Below are 19,699 nucleotides of genomic sequence, written 5' to 3' on the forward strand. Positions count from 1 at the left end.
ATTACACTCTCTATTGAAGACTTTATTGAATTTTACACTAAGCTTTAGCTGACTGAACAGGTCAAATGCTATAGCTCAGAGTTTTGCTTTATTCGCAGAAACTCAAACTCCTCTCCAGTCGGCAATGCTGTTTGCAAAGAAACTTGACTCAGCAAAGGGTCACAGAACCTGCCCCTGCAGAAAAGGTCACATACTTTTCAAAACCAGCTCCTGAATGCCATTAACTTACATGCACTAGCTGCTCCTGCGTGTCAAACTCTCGCGAACAGCCTTCCCAATGGCAGTTTGTCTCGTAGACGACTTCGGGCTCCTGCTTGCTTTCGTCTTTGTCCCCTTCTTCTTTAACTAACGTCATGCCTTCAGGTGGCTCCTGGGGGAGTGGGGATGAAGAGAAGAGGGAAAGGGTGTAAGAAAGAGGGGCAGAATCCCCTAGCTTCAAAAGTACCAGAAGGGTGTGGGAAGGAAACCTCATTCACTGCCTTTCAGCAAAACCCCAAAGCCCAGAGTTAATCTTGTAAAGCAAAGAATGAGAAACGGACAATTTCTGCACAGCTGTGTCATGTGCTCCCTATTTTGAGAAAACCCGAAGATATATGGCTCTGCTGTGTCCTATGGACTTGCCATTTGCTTCTAAGCCTTTTGGCTAAGGTCCTGTCTGTCATGGGTGCAAAGCCTAAGTTCTCAACTTGTGAAATGAGGATGGCAAAAGACAGAATTGTTTGGGAAACCCATGGGATATGGAGATGCTGTTAACCAGTCTAAGCCAGATTGATTGGGAGGACCATAAATCAAGCCACAATTTTAAACAGGGCAGTCCTCTCAGGCACAGGTGCCGTAAGAACGGTGTTCAAGAATCATCAGCAAAATGCAGCTGTTGGCCAGGCAACATGGTGTTCAGGTGGCTGGTCAAAAACAGATTACATCCTCTGAGTCATGGCCTTTGAACTACCTGGAGACTGCAACCTTTCCACAGCAGATGTTCATTTTACCATGACTGAGCAACTTTGGAGTTTCCTTACCTATACATTTTTTTGGTCCTTCCTTTCTAACAATGAAAACAAGAAGACTTATTGTAGTGATTCATGACTGCACATACATATGCAGCCACACAAAAGTAGAGCAGTCATTTTATATCATTCTAGTATTATGGACTGCTATGCATCAGGGTGTAAAACTTCAGCATTCAACTCTTCTTAGACAGAGAAATACGTTGAGTTAGCAAAGCTGACGGGGAAGATCCAGAATCAGCGTGACGAACTGTTTCAAAAGGACTGGAGAAAATTTATATTATATATGAAAGAGTATTGTAAACATCTGAAAACGTTTGTAGCTTTGAGTTGAAATGTTTTGTAATGACAATATAAGGAACTGATTTACATTTAACAAGGGGAAATATAAAAATAAGAGAGAAGGTAAAAAAGTGGTTATAGAAATGCTAAGATTAAAGTAAATATATATGGAAGTCAGGAAGAGGGGTGGGAGGAGGTCGATGCTCTGGTAAGAGCGAGGTTTGAGTTTATTGATGTATGTATGGATATTGTGATCACAAAAATTGAAAATGTAATAAAAATTATTTTTTTAAAAAAATAGACAGAGAAACAATTTTATATGTGTGAAATTCTATGCATAGCCAAGCAGGTTAGGGGTTGTTGGCAAACATCTGTCTTGAGAGACGAGGAAGCACGCCTCCGGGGTGAAGTCAAACCGCTGCATTAGCAGCACCAAAGTGACCTCCCCAGGGCACAAGCCTGGGCAATGTGTATAGAGGTGCTGGGCTGCCCAGGCAACAAGACCCCCCCCCCCGACCTCATTGATGTGGTCCAAAAGAAAAGCAGGAAGGGAAGGAAAATACATTTGGCAGCAGCTTGGCTGCAGGAGTTGCCAGAAGGAGGTGCACAAGGCACCATCCAACTGCCTTAGGGACTCCACTCCAGGTTTGTGTTTACTCTTCAGCCTTTTCTTCTCCCAAAGATATCCCACAAGGCAGTGGAGGTTTAGGATCAGAGCTTTCCTAGGAGGGCTACCTTCCCAGGTTGACGTGCCCCATCTGACCCTCACTTCCCTCTACAGCATGTGCAGAAATCACCTTCTTGACCACTGAACCCACTATTGGTCTCATCTGCTCAATCTGCCAGAGCTTGATTTGCATGCAGGGGTTTGAGACCCATTGACAACCCTCACTAGGTTTAGCTGTTCCCAGGGTGTGGTCGCTGTTGCATTCTGACAGCTTCTAGAAGTCACAGGTGAAAGCTGAGTGCAGGGTGGGGACCAAAGGTGGACAAGCTACACCAGAAGCAGTGTGATTTTCACACCCCCCCATACTACTCCTCCCCTAACGCCCCAGGATTAGGGATAGGTACACGGTATGTACATTGAGGCCATAGCCTCAGAGCCAAAATGTGCCAATAATTTGTGGATGATGAATAGCTAAGAGAAAAAGGGTATTTGTGGACCCTCATTGTTTTACCTGCATGCTTCCTGCACCTGGGCTGGGGAGGTCGTCATCTGGTTTTATCTTTGAACGCTTGTTATGCATCGGGTCACCTGTGCTGCTCACTGCAGACTCACTCGTGGGTTTGCTCTGCTGTACATATTTACATCCCAAAAGATACAAATACATGATTTCAAACAGATACAAGCAGACCCTTCTGAGCAGATTTATTGGACAATTTCCAGAAGGGGAGCAATATTTGCCTCCTTAGCAAAAACAACCAAGTCTCATAGCACCTTAAAGACCAACAAATTTATTATAGCATAAATTTTATAAACTACAGATGATTTAATCAGATGATAACATGACTTTCGGGGGGGGGGTGTATGTGTACACACAGAGGTATCTAGACATACAGGTGTGGGCATGTGTGCGTCTTAGAGGTGTGCATTACGTTTATGTGCTTCCCAAACCGCAAGGCCCATAGCGATGAGTCAGGTGAGGTTTTCATATACACAGTTAAATTGCCCTGTTAGCGTCTTGCACATGGCTGCTCTGCTTACAAACCAGGATCAGCAGGGGGAGTTTTGCCACTAACTTCTGTGGGATATGAATTGTACTCATTTTACTTTAGCTTATTACCGCTTCCTGCACCCTTTGCTTGAACATTCTAAAACTGTCAGATCCAAAACACAGAAACTGAAATATTTATAAGGGATGGAAAGCACTCTATCAATCTGAAACCATGATACACTCTGGGTAATTTATAATAAAAGATTGCATATACTGCTGCCCCAAGGTACTTGTTAGCCAATCTGCTCAGTGGCTGTGGTGATTAATCGCTAACATGACAATGTGGTTGGCTTACAAAAAAGACCCAAACAAATTAGCAGTGTGCAAAAGCTTCTCTTCTATATTCCCTTACCTGTGTGGATTCCGATGGACCTGAACTGATCTGGACAGGATTCAAGACGCTAGGGATGCCAGGAATAGGCCTCTGCGTAGGAAAGGTTGGCGCAGGATGGATAAGTGGAGGGCTGTGTCCGAAGGCTGAGCCCAGGCTCTGCTGACGACTGAGGATTTGTTGATGCATCTGTTGAAGGGATACTGGGGTGGGAGGGTACGCGAAACTCAGAGCAGGGCTGCATTGCGAGGAAGGAAAAGGGGAGTAAGTAAAATTAGCCACAGAATCAAGCAAAGACACGTGACATTTTAGCAACTTCAAAACATGGTTGAGGATCATTAGTTGTTCCAAACCATGGACTCAGCTATACAGCTGCAAATAAAACATTTTAAGTGTGCTTTAAGTGCAATATGCAATGTGACACTAGATGGCGGTGGTGAGCCTTATGGAAAATTCGATGTATTTTTAAAGATGCTTTTTAAAAAAGCATTTTCGGAACACTATTTTATATGTGTGTAGATTCCACCCATGAAACCACAGCTTCCCAGTTTGGATGAAACAGGAAACAAGGTAGTTAATTAAAAACTCTCTGGGTTTAACTGCAGTGCACCAAGAAGGGTAGAGAGAGGACCTTTGCATGCAAGAAAGAGGCTCATGCATATCATGATGTTTTAACTGAAATATGACATTTGTTTACCTAGTTTCATGACGAAATATAGTTTGGCTGCTGAATGACACTCTTTTGGTATATGCAAACATATACCGTATTTTTCGCCCTATAGGATGCACTTTTTCCCCTCCAAAAATGAAGGGGAAATGTGTGTGCGTCCTATGGGGCGAATGCAAGCTTTCGCTGAAGCCTGGAGAGCGAGAGGGGTCGGTGCGCACCGACCCCTCTCGCTCTCCGGGCTTCGCGGACCTCTCCGCAAGCAGCGGGAGCGCTCCCGCTGCTTGCAGAGAGTTGCCTGCATGCCGAAGCCTGCATGCGCTGAGATCAGCGCATCCAGGCTTCACGGACCTCTCCGCAAGCAGCGGGAGCCAGCGCTGGGCTCCCACGGCTTGCAGAGAGCTGCCTGTTTGGGGGCTTGGGTCGGGGGAAGCTCAGACCTCCCCCGCCCCAGCCCCGCGCCTGGGGGGAAATAATTTTTTCCCCTTTATTCCCCCCCCCCCAAAAAAAACTAGGACGATGCGTCCTATAGGGCGAAAAATACAGTATACAAAAACACTATTAATACTATTATCAAGTATTAAGCACAAATAAGTTATTCAATATCAAGAACAATGTAGCTTTGATACTGATGGATAATACTGATTTTTTGGCAACTAATTATTGACTGGACAACTGCCAATTGCTCTGATGCTCCTTCACCTCCCTCCATTCACGCCATTCCTCTCTCTCCTCTCTCCACAATGACTGCTATGATAACTGAATACAGTCACATTTCTCCCTCTTCTACTAAGGTCACAGTCCTAAACACAATTTTCACCACGTCAGTCTCATTAAATGCAGTGGGACAAGATCCAGTGAACGTTTGTAGGATTTCAGTGTAGCGTGTTTGGCTGAGGAGGCAGTCAGCCAAGCAAGTTCTACTCCTCTCAGCCTTGATGGGCTGCTACTCATTTGGGGTTGGGAGACAGAAGCAGGACCTGAGCAAGGCAGAAATCAGTTCACCACTACAACAGCTGCATGCGTAGCTCAGAGTCTTACTAGAATTAAAGGGACTTAAATACCAATAAAGGGATCTTATTCCTGCAGCAGAAGTTAGGAGAAGGTGGGTCATACAAGGAGTGCTAGATTACCTGCTGCTTCTCTACCGAATTTTTGATTCTATTAATCCAAAAGAAATAGGCCTCTATCTTTGGGTTCATGTCCATGGTTTGAGGAAAGGTATGATTTGATTTATTCATACATCCCATATACAAGAATGGTCCCTCCATATACTGCTCATGCATGATTTCCTCAACTAGAATTTTAGCCTGAACACTTTCTGTTATGGGCACTCTGTTATTCCAGACCAAATTAATATTCCCTAGATAAAAAAGACTTTCCTCTCTGAGGGGAAATAAAATCTTACATTTGTGTGCATGACCTCCTTTCTTCCCCCAACAATGTCATCTGATAAGCACGTCCTACCTCGGTGCCATCTTGCCCAAATGTCTGGGGTATGAAAAATATGCAGAATAACCTGGTTTACTTCATACAGTGTGTATTCTCCTATAAAGGAGGGGAGCAGGGATGGAGAACCTAAGCCTGCCTTCCAGGTGTTGTTGCCCTGCAACTCCCGCATTCAGGGCCACTGGCCATGCTGATGGGGGATGATAGCTGGAATCCAACAATATTTGGAGGGCCACAGATTCCCCATTCCTGTTCCGCAGCATTTAAGATTGCAAGTGATGACAGACTTCAGATACCATCTGTATGTAACTGTGCTGCTGCATTATAGAAAGCAACGGTCAAGTTTCCTATTTTCATATTAAATTGGAATCACATCCCCTTGAGATGTGTTGCAGGAACTAGCATGGGGAATAACTGGGTTCAAATCCCCACTTAGTCATGGGGCTCATTGGATAATTTTGCGAAAGTCACCATTTCCCACTGCCTGACCCATCTCACAGGATAGGAAGAAGCAGAAAAGGAGTCCCAAACAATTTTAGTAGGAAACATCAGATTTCCCTTAGTAAAGAGATTCCTCAAAACATGCTGGGAACCAACTGTGTCTGTGCAACTGTATTATTTTACTCCTTGCTTTTTCAACAGTTGCATTTGATCCTCTCTACCGTGTTGTTGTGGGTGCGTAGACTATGTGTGGGTGGGTGTGCATGCCCCCTGACCTCCTTGGGGGAAATTTTAAAAAAATGTAATGTATGTATTTGTTTGTTTTTTTAAATGGCTTAATTTGGATCTATCTGTCCCTAAAATCATATTAGTGGTGTTTTTTTACAACTACAAGAGGGTTAAAATGATAGAACATAGGCATGCATGAGTTTGTATAGTAATGAACCGGAGAGAGTAGTTGTACCACTCCAATCTCAGGTTTCTGAAAGGGAGTGTGTGTGTGTGTGTGTGTGTGTGTGAGAAATCATTGTGTTCCGTGATGAATGGCTTGTACACCGAAGAATAAATTGAACAAACTGGCATAGAGCTCAGTGAACATGAAATCAGCTATTAGAAGAAAGCTTGTGAACAAATTCTGAAGCTGATATGCATCTTTTGATTAATGTCCTATCAATCATCCATAGAGGCTACCTTAGCTAAGTCGTGCTGTAATCATTCATGGTTGCTTACAGGGAACATAGGCAAGGACTAAGGGGCTGCAATAACTGAATATTATTACCAATTTCCCTCTGACTCTTACAGTGAACAATTACTGTTTGGGGGACATTTCTGCCTCCTTCTATTAAAAGGATACAATGTGGAATGAAAAGGAAGTTCCTCAAAGGCTTCTAAAAATTTCCCTGGTGTTTTTAATAAATTGGCAAACTATTGCAACTGAGAGATCTTCACAGCAATAACAGTAACCTATTCGCATCGAACCTCCTCTCACCACCTCTTTATGAGCTGTAGTCAATTGGACAAAATGAGCTGTAGTCAATTGGACAAAAGTGCATCGTCAGGAGCAAGAATTGTTCTTCAGAAGGAATTCAAATTCTTTCACCTATTTCAGAGTAATGTTTTCAGCTAATGTGCTTAATCATAACAATAATTATGATGGCAGACTCTAAATTTGCATTAAACCCACCACTGACATTACAATGCACTTTGATTCTTGCAAATATGATACGTGTGCACATTTTTGTAGGCAATTAAATAAATTACAGTAATTTATTAAATTTAAAAAAGACCATTGGATCTTAATTTTGATGGTAAGCCACCGGCAAAAAACAAACAAAACAAAACCTTGCAATGCTCCATTATATTTTCAGAGGCTTTGATCCAATCTATTCATTTCTACATTACAAGACCTAGAGAGCGGTTTCCCAGTATGCCATTTTGCCAGAGCATGCCTGTTTAGGCTAGAGCATACTCTGGGAAATACAGTAGAGTAATGAAGTGATGACAGGTATTAGCATGCATAATGGGCTTTAATAGACATTTATTGTTGTTTAACTGGAAGGGGGAGCAGGGCTTTCCCACCGGAATATTTCTACATTGAGGCTCATTGATCACTAATTTCAGAGGGGAAAGAGGTTAATCCATCAGTTTCTGCAACCAAACGGCACTGATAGAAATTCTTTAGGTGACATTCTGGATGGTCTGAGCTTTCCATCTTTGCAAACAAATGAGTGATATGACAAGCATGGTGTTCAAAACACATTTAACCAATTGATTTTCTCTCCCCCTTGTAATAAGATCTAGAGACATATGAAAGAGTGGACCATGAGCCAAGATTAAAGAAATTGCTTCACACAGAGGAACATAACACTGCAAGATTATCAATAAAACTACTGTAAAACACCATGTCATCCATTCTTTTTCTTTATCTAAAGTTTGTTATTGCAATAAATAGCTGCTATTGAACAGTTTGCCTTTTCCTACAGCTTTTCCAAATTTTAGTACAGGCAGGTTTCAATCTACTCTTAAAAAATACTGAGCAAACCATTTTTGTTATTGTGCTTTCTCTTTGCTTTTGCAGAAGTGACTAACTTGCAATATTCCTACAAGTCATAACGGGAGGCAGGCATAGTTTTTCTCAGGTGCAAAATGGAATGCAACAATATGCAGTGGGATCCTAAACTTGCTTACTCAGAAATAAATCCCACCAAGATCAATGGGACTTATTCCTTAAGCAAGCTAACACTGCAGCCTTATGGCTGCAAACCTCTGTGTTTAAACCCCAATTGGTATTTAATACTGAATTTTAAATTGTTGTAACTTGCCCTGGGACCCACTGGTGAAGGGAAGGTAATAAATATAATAAAATAACAACAAAAACAATATATCTGCAGAGACCAGGCAGCCCATGTTTTTGGAGTACAACTCCCAGCATCCCTGACTGTTGGCCGTGCTGGGTGGGCACACGTAACCTCTGGAAGCATTCCATTGGCTACACTAATGCGTGTAAGAGTGTGTTTGTGTAGGGCGCTGTTGTTTGATGCTAAGGAGCAAAGAGGGCCTGCGGATCAGCAATGCAGAACTGAACTGCAAAGCCATTATCCATAGGGCTAGTCCAGATACAGTGATTTCTATGGCCAGTACCTGTACAGCATTAGCCCAGGTGTAAAGACCACTCACATCTGTATAGCAAGAGAAGGTGATAGTAAATAAAGCTGTCCAGTCTTGACTAGCTAGCAAAAAGAGTATTTCACACACAGCCCATTTCAATTCCCAGGGTTTCTTGTGGAAAACCTGAGAATTAGAGCAGTTTATGCTTATAACACAAATGGATTTGAAATGCCAGGCTCACCTCATGTACCGTATTGAGGGGGTTTCAAATAAAAAAAGTCTACAATTGCTGAGGAGATGCAAATTTGTGTTTTCTCTCTTCTTTCTTTTGGAATGAAGTGCGTACAGATGCTTGTGCCACGGGGTGGTCTGCTACAATAGACCAAATGCCCCATTACCCAGAGAAATTCTTCACTCAAGTTTTTTCTCCCTTAGGAAAATGGGTTTTGGGGAGCGGGTGGGAACAGACCCCCACCCAAAAAAATGCAAGAACGGGGATCCACAGAACTGGGGATTTTCATGGAGGTAATATGCACTAGAGAAGAGTTAGGTGCCTATTGTTCTCCATGGGCCTAATGCTGTTGGATTGCAGAGAAGTTCTATGTACAGCAAAACCAGGAAGGCAAACCCACCCACGCTTATTAATCTGTCCTTATTTTTGTTTTACATTTTACAGTGTGTTTCTAAAACTCTGCAAGAAGAGGAACAGACCAGGGGTTTTAAAAACTAAGGGAGAACCCATTAATGTGTTGGTGTTCAAGGATTAGAAGGCTTTAACGAAAAACAACAACTCAGTTTTTTATTCCATTTCCAATATTGTAATAGATTTCAGAAGGAATGTGCCAGCATGGACTGGCTTTATATTTTATTCCTTTTTTCATTTCCCGTGAACTCTCTGCTCCTACGACTGCAACCTTCTTTGCCTCTAATCCCCATTCTCTAAAATGTTAAAACTGGAGGTAAAGCAGGTCAGCAAATTACATTTTGATTACATGAGGGCATCATATTTTATGGAACTGACTTCAAGAAGAAGAAAAGCAGACCTTATAATCAAAACCAAACATTGTGGCTATTTTGTGGCTGTCCTCCTAAGTAGGTCACATTGTTGCTGGTCACAGTTGTGGAATTTACCTCAAAACAGCTGTTGTTAATTGTTAAGATATACAGTATTCTCTTTCGTGCACGTTTGTCAAAACAGTCCATAACAGATATACAAGCCCCGGTTTTAAGAAAACTGTGAAAGCACCAAAAAAGATCCATAAAATCTGGCTGTTGGAAAATGGCTGTTGGAAATGAAAAACCTCTTTCTGATTTTCATCTCTCAGTCATTCACTTCAATTTCTACAGCATAGTAAGGTTGGGCGGAAACTGCCATGCAAACTACCATGGCATTTTTATATCCTTTGATAAATTGTTCAGGTTTCCCTTACCAAATTCTCCTTGATAAGCTGCAATTTATTTAAATTAACATTTATTTTTAAATTTAGGTGGCGAGCCACCACCATATAGTTTGAAGTCTTTTTAATTTCAGTTGTACATGAGAACTGTATGACATGTATCTGAGAGCTTAGTTGTGTTATTGTTACTTCTGACTTCCTCTCTGCTCTCTTAGTTGCAAAAGAAGATCCCACATAGCATGGGTTTTTGTTGGGGGGGGGGTGTTGTTTGAGAAACTCAACTCCAAGGGGCCCAAGGTCGCATGAAAGTATTTGTACAGGTTTTTTAACCAATGCCAGTGGGTACATAACTGTGCACAAAATTTCATTCCTCCAAAGCTTAGATGCCCTGGTCCAGTGGTTCTCAAACTTCTTTTTCTGGGCCGTACTTTCAGAATAAAAATTTGCTTGTGCCACACCGAATTTTTTTATTGATAAGAAATACAGTGGAAAACAAAAAGTAACAACTCCTGGCAATGCTTGATTTATAACACAGAACTTTATGATCATGGGGCATCCAGAAAGTATTAAACAATGCAGCTACATAAGAACAGGAATCACTCCCAAAAACATAATTATAAATGTACCTTAAGTATCTATGCAAACTCAGTGAGATGTGTGAGATGGCTTTTGCTGGGCCATCTCATTTATATTAGGTCTAATTTGAGACAAGCTCTTATCTCCTCATCAACATCAAGAAGCTTTTCTCCTTTCTGATCTTTCACATTTGTCAAAGTTGAAAATCCCTGATTACAGCAATATGTCTTGGAGAACTGTAGAAGAACAGCCAGGGCTTTTGAATATCTATCCATATTCTGCATATGTGTGTGACACACACACACACACACACAAACTACAGTGAAAAGTTTAAATGTTTCCTTGTCCTTGAATCTTTCCGCCACACTTGCCATCCTCTCCTGCCACACCAGGCTGGCGCGTCACTGCCCTAGTTCAAGAAGCCTCAGAATAAAAACCACCTGCAAGCCAAAGCCGAGGGGGGGACAGCTCCAGTGGCCTAAGGGCTGCTTTCGTTTTCCTTAACCAGCGCTAGCAACTGCCTGCCTCTTGTGTGCCGACTGCTGAACTGCAGCCAGTAGAGCTCTCTTAGCAAGGGAAAGGAATTGGCTGTGAAGTTGACATGAATGTTCATTTGATGTTGAGGTGCATCATGATCCTCATCCAGTCACCATTCAAGTTGATGGATGCACAAGGGGCGTATGTTCTCTAGCCACATGCAGCAAAACGTTAAACCGGGATCAGCAACATAATGTTTTGTTTCATCCGCCCATCCTGCTGAATTCTGGTCTAATAGGTTCCAGAGGTTCCAGTTGGATAAATTTTATTTCTTTGCGTTTTTAGATACATGCATTGTTTTATTCAGCTGCTTCATTTGACAAATGCCTACCAGTTTGTAACATTTGTTTCATTTCAACAAATTTATTTAGAGGCATTCTGCGTAGCATCAATATATTTAATATATAGCTCTGAAATGTGCTTTGTTCTATTATATATGCAATCTTTATTCTGGCAGTCTCCTACTAAACTATTAACAAAAATTGTGTGCTCTTGACTCATCATGTTTGCACTGTGTTTAACACTCAGAATATTTTTACTCCTGAAGTCTTAAGTGTTCTTTAGCTAACTTCCATTGGATGAAGTTGATGTTTTCTACTTTATTTAAATTTCCCTTTCGTTGCACTTCCATTGCAGTTTTCTTACTGAATAAGAGGCAATAATGGTTTCTTTACAATTTTCACCAGTGCTTACCCATTATCTGTTTTATTTTATCTTTTATAACAAACTGTATTTCTCTTCCTGAAAGAGTATTGCTATACATAAACCATTGTTAACACAGGTTGTTGGTGCAGTACTGAAGACGGACGAACTTTCGTCATTTCCAAATTATAACCACTAGATTCTCCTTAAAGCAGAAGTTTTTAGAGATTATAATTTATTTTTAGAAGTTTTTAGAGACTATAATGACAGAAGCACTTTTATTAGTTTTCCCTGCCTCCCTGAAGGAGTTGGTGGTGACGCCATGCCAGTTTTCTCTGTTGATTTTCTTCCCTTACTCAGCAAGTTGCTAGATAACATTGAGGATTTAGACCTATTTTAATCTGACTTTCAGACTAGTTTTAGAACAGAAGCCACTTTGGTTGTTCTAGCTGGCAACTTTCACTGGAAGACAGGTAAAGCATGCCCTGTTTGATTGGGCTTTTTATAATTAAGTTTTGGTGGTTAAATTTAATTTATTGTAAGATTTGGCTTAACCATATTATTAACAATACAGTCATACCTTGGTTTTTGAACAGCTTAGTTCTCGAATGTTTCAGCTGTTCCAGTTTGCAAACTATTTGTGGAAGCTGAACGTCCGCGGCTTCCGACTGGCTGCAAAAGCTGCACTTTGGTTTCCAAATGTTTTGGAAGTTGAACGGACCTCTAGAACAGATTCCGTTTGACTTCCAAGATACGATCGTACTGCTCACCTGGTCTGATCTGCAAATATGGTTTACTGCATGCTGATATATTTAATTGCTGCTTTTTATCTATTTGTATACTGGTATGCTCTTATATAAAGAGTGTTTTTAAAATTTGTAATGCTCTAATGGAATTTTGCTGGGGTGTTAGGGGAGGGGCAGCATCTCTGGTGGGGGACATCACATGCTCTTTCTGGGTGCCTTATCCACCAGGCAGACATAGCATCATATTGTATAAGGCTGAGCAAGCATCACTGCTGGTGATCGTCACTGGCCACCTGCACTTGAGACACACAGTCAGAAGGTTCACATATCACAGCTCTTTTGAGATCTTTCACACCCGGACAGGGGATGACACTTTTGAATGATCCCCCATGTGGATAACCAGGAAAGCATTCACACTCTCACACATCGCACTCGCACTGCAAAGTGCGATGCACAGGTCAACCTATGCACAGAATTCATCTCATGAAGCTTAGTTTGGAGCATCTATGAAATCTCAAATCTTCAAATGAACAAAACAATGGGTTGATATGGCATTATTTAAGGCTTATGGGGGGATCTGATGCTGAGAGACATCTGGTTCTTTTTTATGCTCTTTGTATTTTTAAATGGCTACAATAACTTAATCCAGCCCTTCTGTCTGTTTATATATTTTGCATCCCTTATTTCTAGGGCAAAGTATTACTAAATATGTAGAGCTTGTGTAAAATTTTGCATATTCAGTGAGTGGAAACCTTTGCTGAAAAGCAAAACACAGCAATGACCTACACAGTCTCTTGCCCCCCAAGTCTCAGAAGTATTGATGACCTGTTGCTTCTTGGGTAGCTGAGGGAATGCAAGACTTTCTAAAGCCTTAAAAGTCGGGGGGGGGGGGGCTTTCTTGCATAGCTCCATCTGGTATGGAAGATTTGAAAGAAAATGTACAAGGAGAACTCAAAGAGCACATGGAAAACTACGGTTTTCAATGCTAGTACAAGTGCAACCAAATAACTTTGGGCTCAGCAACATTTCAACCCAAAATCGGGGGGAAATAGGAATAATATGGGGAAAGTCCATTACTCGGAGCTCTATGGCATATAAATATTGTTCAGGATTATAAATTATTCATTAAAAGCATAAATTAAGAAATGTATGTGCCCATCCTATTGTAATACTGTGATGAGTCACCCTTCTCTAACGTGTGACCCACCCTTTCCCACTCAAACCTAACGTGGCAAATCTGAGCTTCCGTTATTAGAATAGGAATGAAGATAAAATTGGTTTGTTGCTGTTCAGTATTCCCCACAAGATTTCCATGGAACTGTAGAGTTGGAAGGGACCCCAAAGGTCCTCTAGTCCAACCCCCTGCAATGCAGGAATCTCAACTAAAGCACCCATGACAGATAGCCATCCAACATCTGCTTAAAAACCTTCAATGAAGGAGAGTCCACCACCTTCCAAGGTCTTCCTGATGTTTAGTCAGAATCTCCTTTCTTGTAACTTAAAGCCAATATTTGGGCCTACCCTCCGGAGCAGGAAAAATAAGCTTGTTCCGTCTTCCATGTGACAGTCCTTTAGCTCCTAGAGAGATGGTTCCCTTGTTGCTTTTTCCACCTTCTGGGAAATGAAACTGACATTTTATTAAGCCACTACATTGCCCAATTAAGAGTGGATCTGCACCCTTTGGTATGGTTGCCAAATCAGATTCAGAGGGCTGGCGTACTTTTAAGGATTGCATAGAAGAGAATTTTGCCAGTATGGCTTACTGCATCACTGTAGCAATAGGATGCAGAAAGGTTTATTTGGTAAAACTCTGATATCTTTAATGCAACATTTATAGTTACAGAAGTCCTTGTGCCATCCACACCTCAAGAAGTTAGAAATTGGTGCAATTCATTAAAAGTGGCCCAGTTTCCTATCAGCTTTCCTATACATGCACAGTATACTAACACATGACGGGGTCTCTCTGTGTGTGTGTCCAACTCCCACAGTCCTTTTTATAGTTGGGACAATTTGATTTTTTGGTTTCATTTTGAATCTTATTCCAACTATGTATTGCTATGCATTCAGTGCATATAAATCAAATGACATTTAAAAAACACAGTTACTGAAAGAATTCATCTGGTAATACGGTCATTTTATTTTATTTTTGTAGTTTTTCACATTTAGGAACAACTCTGTTATCCATGAGCAACACCTTGTGTGCTAAACCCATTTACTTGAGAGTAAGTCCCATTGGTTTCAATGGGATTCCAGCAAAGGACTTGGGCCTATGCTCTTGCAATAGGAAGCTGCCCCTCAGCTTCATGGTTTTCTAGAATAAAAATATCCAAGAAAGGTAAACTAATTTCTTCATGTGAATCAAGTCACTCCCAATAACACAAGTCAATTGTAGCAATCCCCCCTTATAAACAGCTGATTAGGAAAGCAAAGCAAAGCAAGTTGGTTTTTCTTTCCCTGCATCCCACCACTTCAGGAGTGAGTATTCTAGTTTTTCCTCCTGCTGTTTAAACTTGCCTCAACCTCTTGGCCCCCAACTGCTTAATCTCTTCCCAACTTTGTTTAGCTTAATCTGAGCCAAGAAGCAAAGTGAAAGAAACTAGATGTTGCAAAAATCAGCCTGCAATTAACAAGACCTTATTAATGTCACATTTCTGCTCAGGTAGCCCAAAATGGGTCAAGATATAAGAAAAAAGTGATAGTTATTTTCAGAGCTTGATCCTAGAGAGGAAAAGTACATTGGAATTAAACACAGTGAGGTTGGTTCCATGTGTCATGTGTAACTTCACCTTGAGAATGGTATTAGGTCTACCTCAAAAAAGTCAACAGAACATTTGTGACTCGTGCAAAATCTTAGCTCACACTGCCTGTGCAATATGCGAAGGGGATGTGTGTGAATTTCACCTGCACTGACACACATGACACAAGCATGTGGAAATCCTTCACTTTTCAGATAGAAAGAATGAAGACACCCAAATAATCCATACATCCAACAAATCAATAAATATGACATCAGGAATCACAAGACAGAGAAGCCAGTAGGAGAACACTTCAATCTCCCAGGACATTAAATGCAGAATCTCAAAGGAGCTGTCTTATTACAAAAGAATTTCAGAAATAGACATGAAAGAGCAGTTGCTCAATTACAACTTATTACTAAACTGAAAACTATGAAGAGACCTGGCCTGAACAGAGATATTGGATTCTTGTCTCATTACATATGCTAAAGCTATTTTTGGTCATCTGCATACTATCCCTTGCTTTTTCCTGTAGGACTAATTGCAGTCGTCAACAGGTTTACCACACCCATTGAGCCAATCACCCATCTCCTACTACCCTTCTGAGAAAAACCCCACCCCCACCCCCACTATATATAAGGGTCTGGTGACTTCTGTTTCAGAGTATCTGAAGAAGTGTGCATGCACACAAAAGCTTATACCTGGAATAAACTTAGTTGGTCTCTAAGGTGCCACTGGACATTTTTTTTATTTTTTTATTTATTTCGACTGTGTCAGACCAACACAGCTACCTACCTGAATCAAAACATGAGGATCATGCATAAAGGTTGTAACTTAACAATATTAAATGAGCATATGGTCAAGTACAGGACATATTTAGATTAACCATAATCTATGGATGGTTATCTACAGATGAAACAAAAAAAATTCCTTCCAGTAGCACCTTAAAGACCAACTAAGTCAGTTCTTGGTATGAGCTTTCGTGTGCATGCACACTTCTCTTCATTTTCGTGCATGCACACGAAAGCTCATACCAAGAACTGACTTAGTTGGTCTTTAAGGTGCTACTGGAAGGAATTTTTTTTGTTTTGACTATGGCAGACCAACACGGCTACCTATCTGTAACCGTATCTACAGATGGTTATTGAATCTATCTTAACCAGATTCTACCACATATGCTGTACCATATTTCCAGCAAAGATTCCAAACTGAAATAATTTTGGGGCTGAATTTCAGAACAGCCCTTTTGGAATTTCCTCCAAGGAAACTAAAGAGCAAAAGAATTGGAAAGAGCAGTTCATTTCTTCCACCCCAATTTTAAAATTTGTTATGAAATTGTGCAATAGAACAATTTAAAACAAGTGGGATATGTCACACACACACACACACACACACACACACACACACACACACACACACGGTTTAGCTCTATGTGATAACCAGGCCATTGCAACAGGCGATTTTAGTGGGTTTTGCAGATCAAGTCTAACCTTTCAAATCCAGCAGCCTCCCAACATCCTTATATGTCACCAAAACTACTACCTCCAAAGCAGTTAGTAAGCGGTACATGCTGTTGAACTGAGGGCCACATGCATCCGTGCAAACATAACCAGAAATGTGTTGCACAACTAGAATGCTCTTCAAAAGTTGTGCCCAAAGCATTTTATCCAAACACCTTTGCTTGCTGTGGGTCTTTTGTTTTTCTGGAAAGCTCTGCTATACTAAATGCATCTCATAAATCAGCTTTTCAAAACTGCAACTAAATTAAAATTTAGAAATTTTAATTTAATTTCCTTTTGATGGGACACGATAAACAGTGGTTAATAAAAGTATCTAAAACACCAAATAAGGCGTTTCACTCTTGCACGATTTATATACATCAATCATCCCTGTATGTTGTCAGCCCTTACCTTATTGCACTGGCAGATAAATGGCCGTAGGAACCACTTGCTGAAGAACTGCTACGGGAATTGTTGAGAATTGTGACCAAGGAGTTTGGAGATGTCCGGATCATGGTCTGAAGGTCAAAGCTATGATCAGACAGAGGCGATAGGGACAGTGTTCGCTTTCGGCTTGGTCTAGATGGCAGCCTGGGACTTGGAAACCTGGCGCCTGTTATGTAAACAAAAACAATTATCTACCCAAGTACCTGAGCCTCTTTATTTATTAATACTGGCTATGGATATAAAGAGTCGCCACAGCAGTACGACGTGCTTTTGACAAGCCCACTCTTTCCACTTATGATCTACTGGCTACGATTTAAGAAAATTAGGAAGAAAAATTTATCTTTCCATTGCTTACCTCAGGGGAGCTCTGTTTATTAATGTGCAAGCAAAATGATAAATTGCTAAACAAAAGGAAAAGACTTTTATGTGTTATCCTTCTCATTTCTGGTGATTTATGAATCTGAAGGCTGCTTAGACATTCACATCATTAATTCACTAGAAGCAAGGAGACGGAGTGGTTCAAATCTGAGCTACCGGCGAACCCAAAGCCCTACCACATTAATGAAAAAAGCCAACAAGGACTTCTAAAACACAAATGGAGATCAAGATTCTGTTTTCAGTTTGTTCATAATTTCTGTTCGAACAATGCTGAATTCAAGATAAGCGTGAATAAAATAATATTGTTTTGAAAGCATTTAGGACATATCTGTCTCACCTTTGCTCCCAGGTTTTAAAGTTTCCCAGCGACAGGCTGGGACAGTGATTTTCCCAAAGCCATGGCCAAGCCCAAACGGACAGACTGGGGAACTTCTTCAGCCCAAGGGCATGGCGAGTTTTCCAGGCGCCACATAGCAGGGATGGAAACAGTCACAGCAAGCAAAGCAATGGGTGTATTTGCTTCATTCCAGCCACACAAAAGCCAGAAGACCATTCCTTGCCCGGCTCCCCCCTCATCCCCATCTAGGCTCCTGCATTATCTCAGTCCAGTGACACATTCCAGTCAGGCAGAATCACTCAGAGAGGGAGCAGAGTAGGGCCGGTGACCTATGGCGAGTCCTGGGAGTCTAACAGAGTCTCCTGGAGGGGCACATTCACCGCCCCAGATCTGGCATTTTGTAGCCCTGCTTTAAACACTATTTTCACACCAGCTCTTTCATTGATTGTGAACAGCTCTTTCACTATTTATTCACGTGACTGGGCTTATCAGCTATAAGGCTTCATTACAGAATTTGTAAAACACCTCTGGTATTTTATTATCCACCATTTGAAAAGTGGATATGAAAGTATTTTGCAGGTTTTTTAAATTAAAGCTTGGAAGTTCTCAGAGCAACTACAGTGGAATTCCCTTTCCACTAATAAATGCAGGTTATGATCCAGCCAAGGGATTTTATGTCCAGTTCGGTGGGGAAGATTAAAGGATGAGGTTAACCTTTGAGGGTCTGCATTTACATTTGGCTGACACACCCAAAGTGGCATATCTATTCTACCAACCACCTTGGTAATCCTTTTCATTCAAGGGATTCAAAATCCCCACTTCAATGTTCTACTTTTTCCACTCTTCACTAGTATTTCTACTAATACTACTCCTCTCCTTACCTCAAGAAAAGAAGACTAGTCCTATTGGTTGGAACACATAACGCCCCCCCCCCCGCAACCCAGTATGCTGCCTCTAATGATGTCTGGACCAAGAAGACTGTGGGGCGGCGACTGCATAAACATGACAGAGCACCAACAAAGTGCTGAGTCTCCTAATCTCCCCCTGCTGTGCATTTGTTCAAAGTCTTAAACTTGGTATTTGAATGCTTGCTTTATTGCTTCTATCACTACATGATCTGATCTCTAGTTACGTTCCCATCTGCGCCTCATTTTGGGACTCTCTCTGGCCGTAACCCCACAGATAAGGCTGCCAACAAGAGTGTCAGTTATCTGCCATCTGGACTGTGGTTCTCCTCTTGCTTCTTCTACATCTGTATAACCAGCAGGCCTCCATGTTGTTCCAATCTTGCTCCGGATACCGCGTTGACGAGTCAGCATTTAAAAGTGAATGTAAAGATTTTTTTTATTCCTCAGGCTCCTTATAATTTAACCTTTTTCATCTCTATTTTACAGGCCTGGCGGTTACTGTGTGCTTGCCTGCTACTTCAATTCAATACAGCGCTTTGATACTTGAGAATGGCGGTGTTTTTTATTTGACTTGGATTTAAAAAGTTATTAAAGCTTACAAGTAAAGGCCATCTAATTAAGGACACAAAGAAGTGCAGAAGTGACATCTAAATAGTTTCTTTTTAAATAGACAACGAACGAGGAAGATGCCAACACCGCCATGCAGTGCCAGTGACAGCAACAGTCTCCAGCGAGCACCCAGTGGCAGCAGGGTGATCATGTCTGATGCCGATTTATTTAATGCATTTACATCCCACCCTTCCTTCAAGGGACTCAAGGGGGGGCACACAGTTCTCTCCCCCCCCTTTTATCCTTACAATAACCCTGTGAGGTAGGTTAGGCTGAGAGTGAGCGACTGCCCAGTGAGCTTCATGGCTGAGTGGGGATTCGAACCCTGCTCTCCCAGGTCATACTCTGACACTCTCTAACCACTAGACCACACTGGCTCCCTATTTCAC

General features: G+C 41.4%; 1 protein-coding gene across 6 annotated transcripts in view; it reads right to left on the reverse strand.

Moving 5' to 3' along the window:
* GLI3 (GLI family zinc finger 3) overlaps nt 1-19,699 on the reverse strand; it is a 239,278-nt gene that overhangs the window by 47,934 nt on the left and 171,645 nt on the right. For 4 of the 6 annotated variants that reach the window (XM_083706243.1, XM_083706245.1, XM_083706244.1 and 1 more), the window contains 4 exons: nt 17,043-17,244; nt 3,357-3,573; nt 2,468-2,584; nt 230-370 (listed from right to left, as the gene is read on the reverse strand). In XM_083706243.1, the coding sequence (XP_083562369.1) occupies nt 230-370; nt 2,468-2,584; nt 3,357-3,573; nt 17,043-17,244 (677 nt within the window). The remainder of the gene's footprint in view (nt 1-229; nt 371-2,467; nt 2,585-3,356; nt 3,574-17,042; nt 17,245-19,699) is intronic. The other 2 variants (XM_083706246.1, XM_083706247.1) reach the window with 1 other exon arrangement.

This window comes from Podarcis gaigeae, assembly GCF_964106915.1.
Source record: "Podarcis gaigeae genome assembly, chromosome: 12".
NCBI classification, from domain to species: Eukaryota; Metazoa; Chordata; class Lepidosauria; order Squamata; family Lacertidae; genus Podarcis; species Podarcis gaigeae.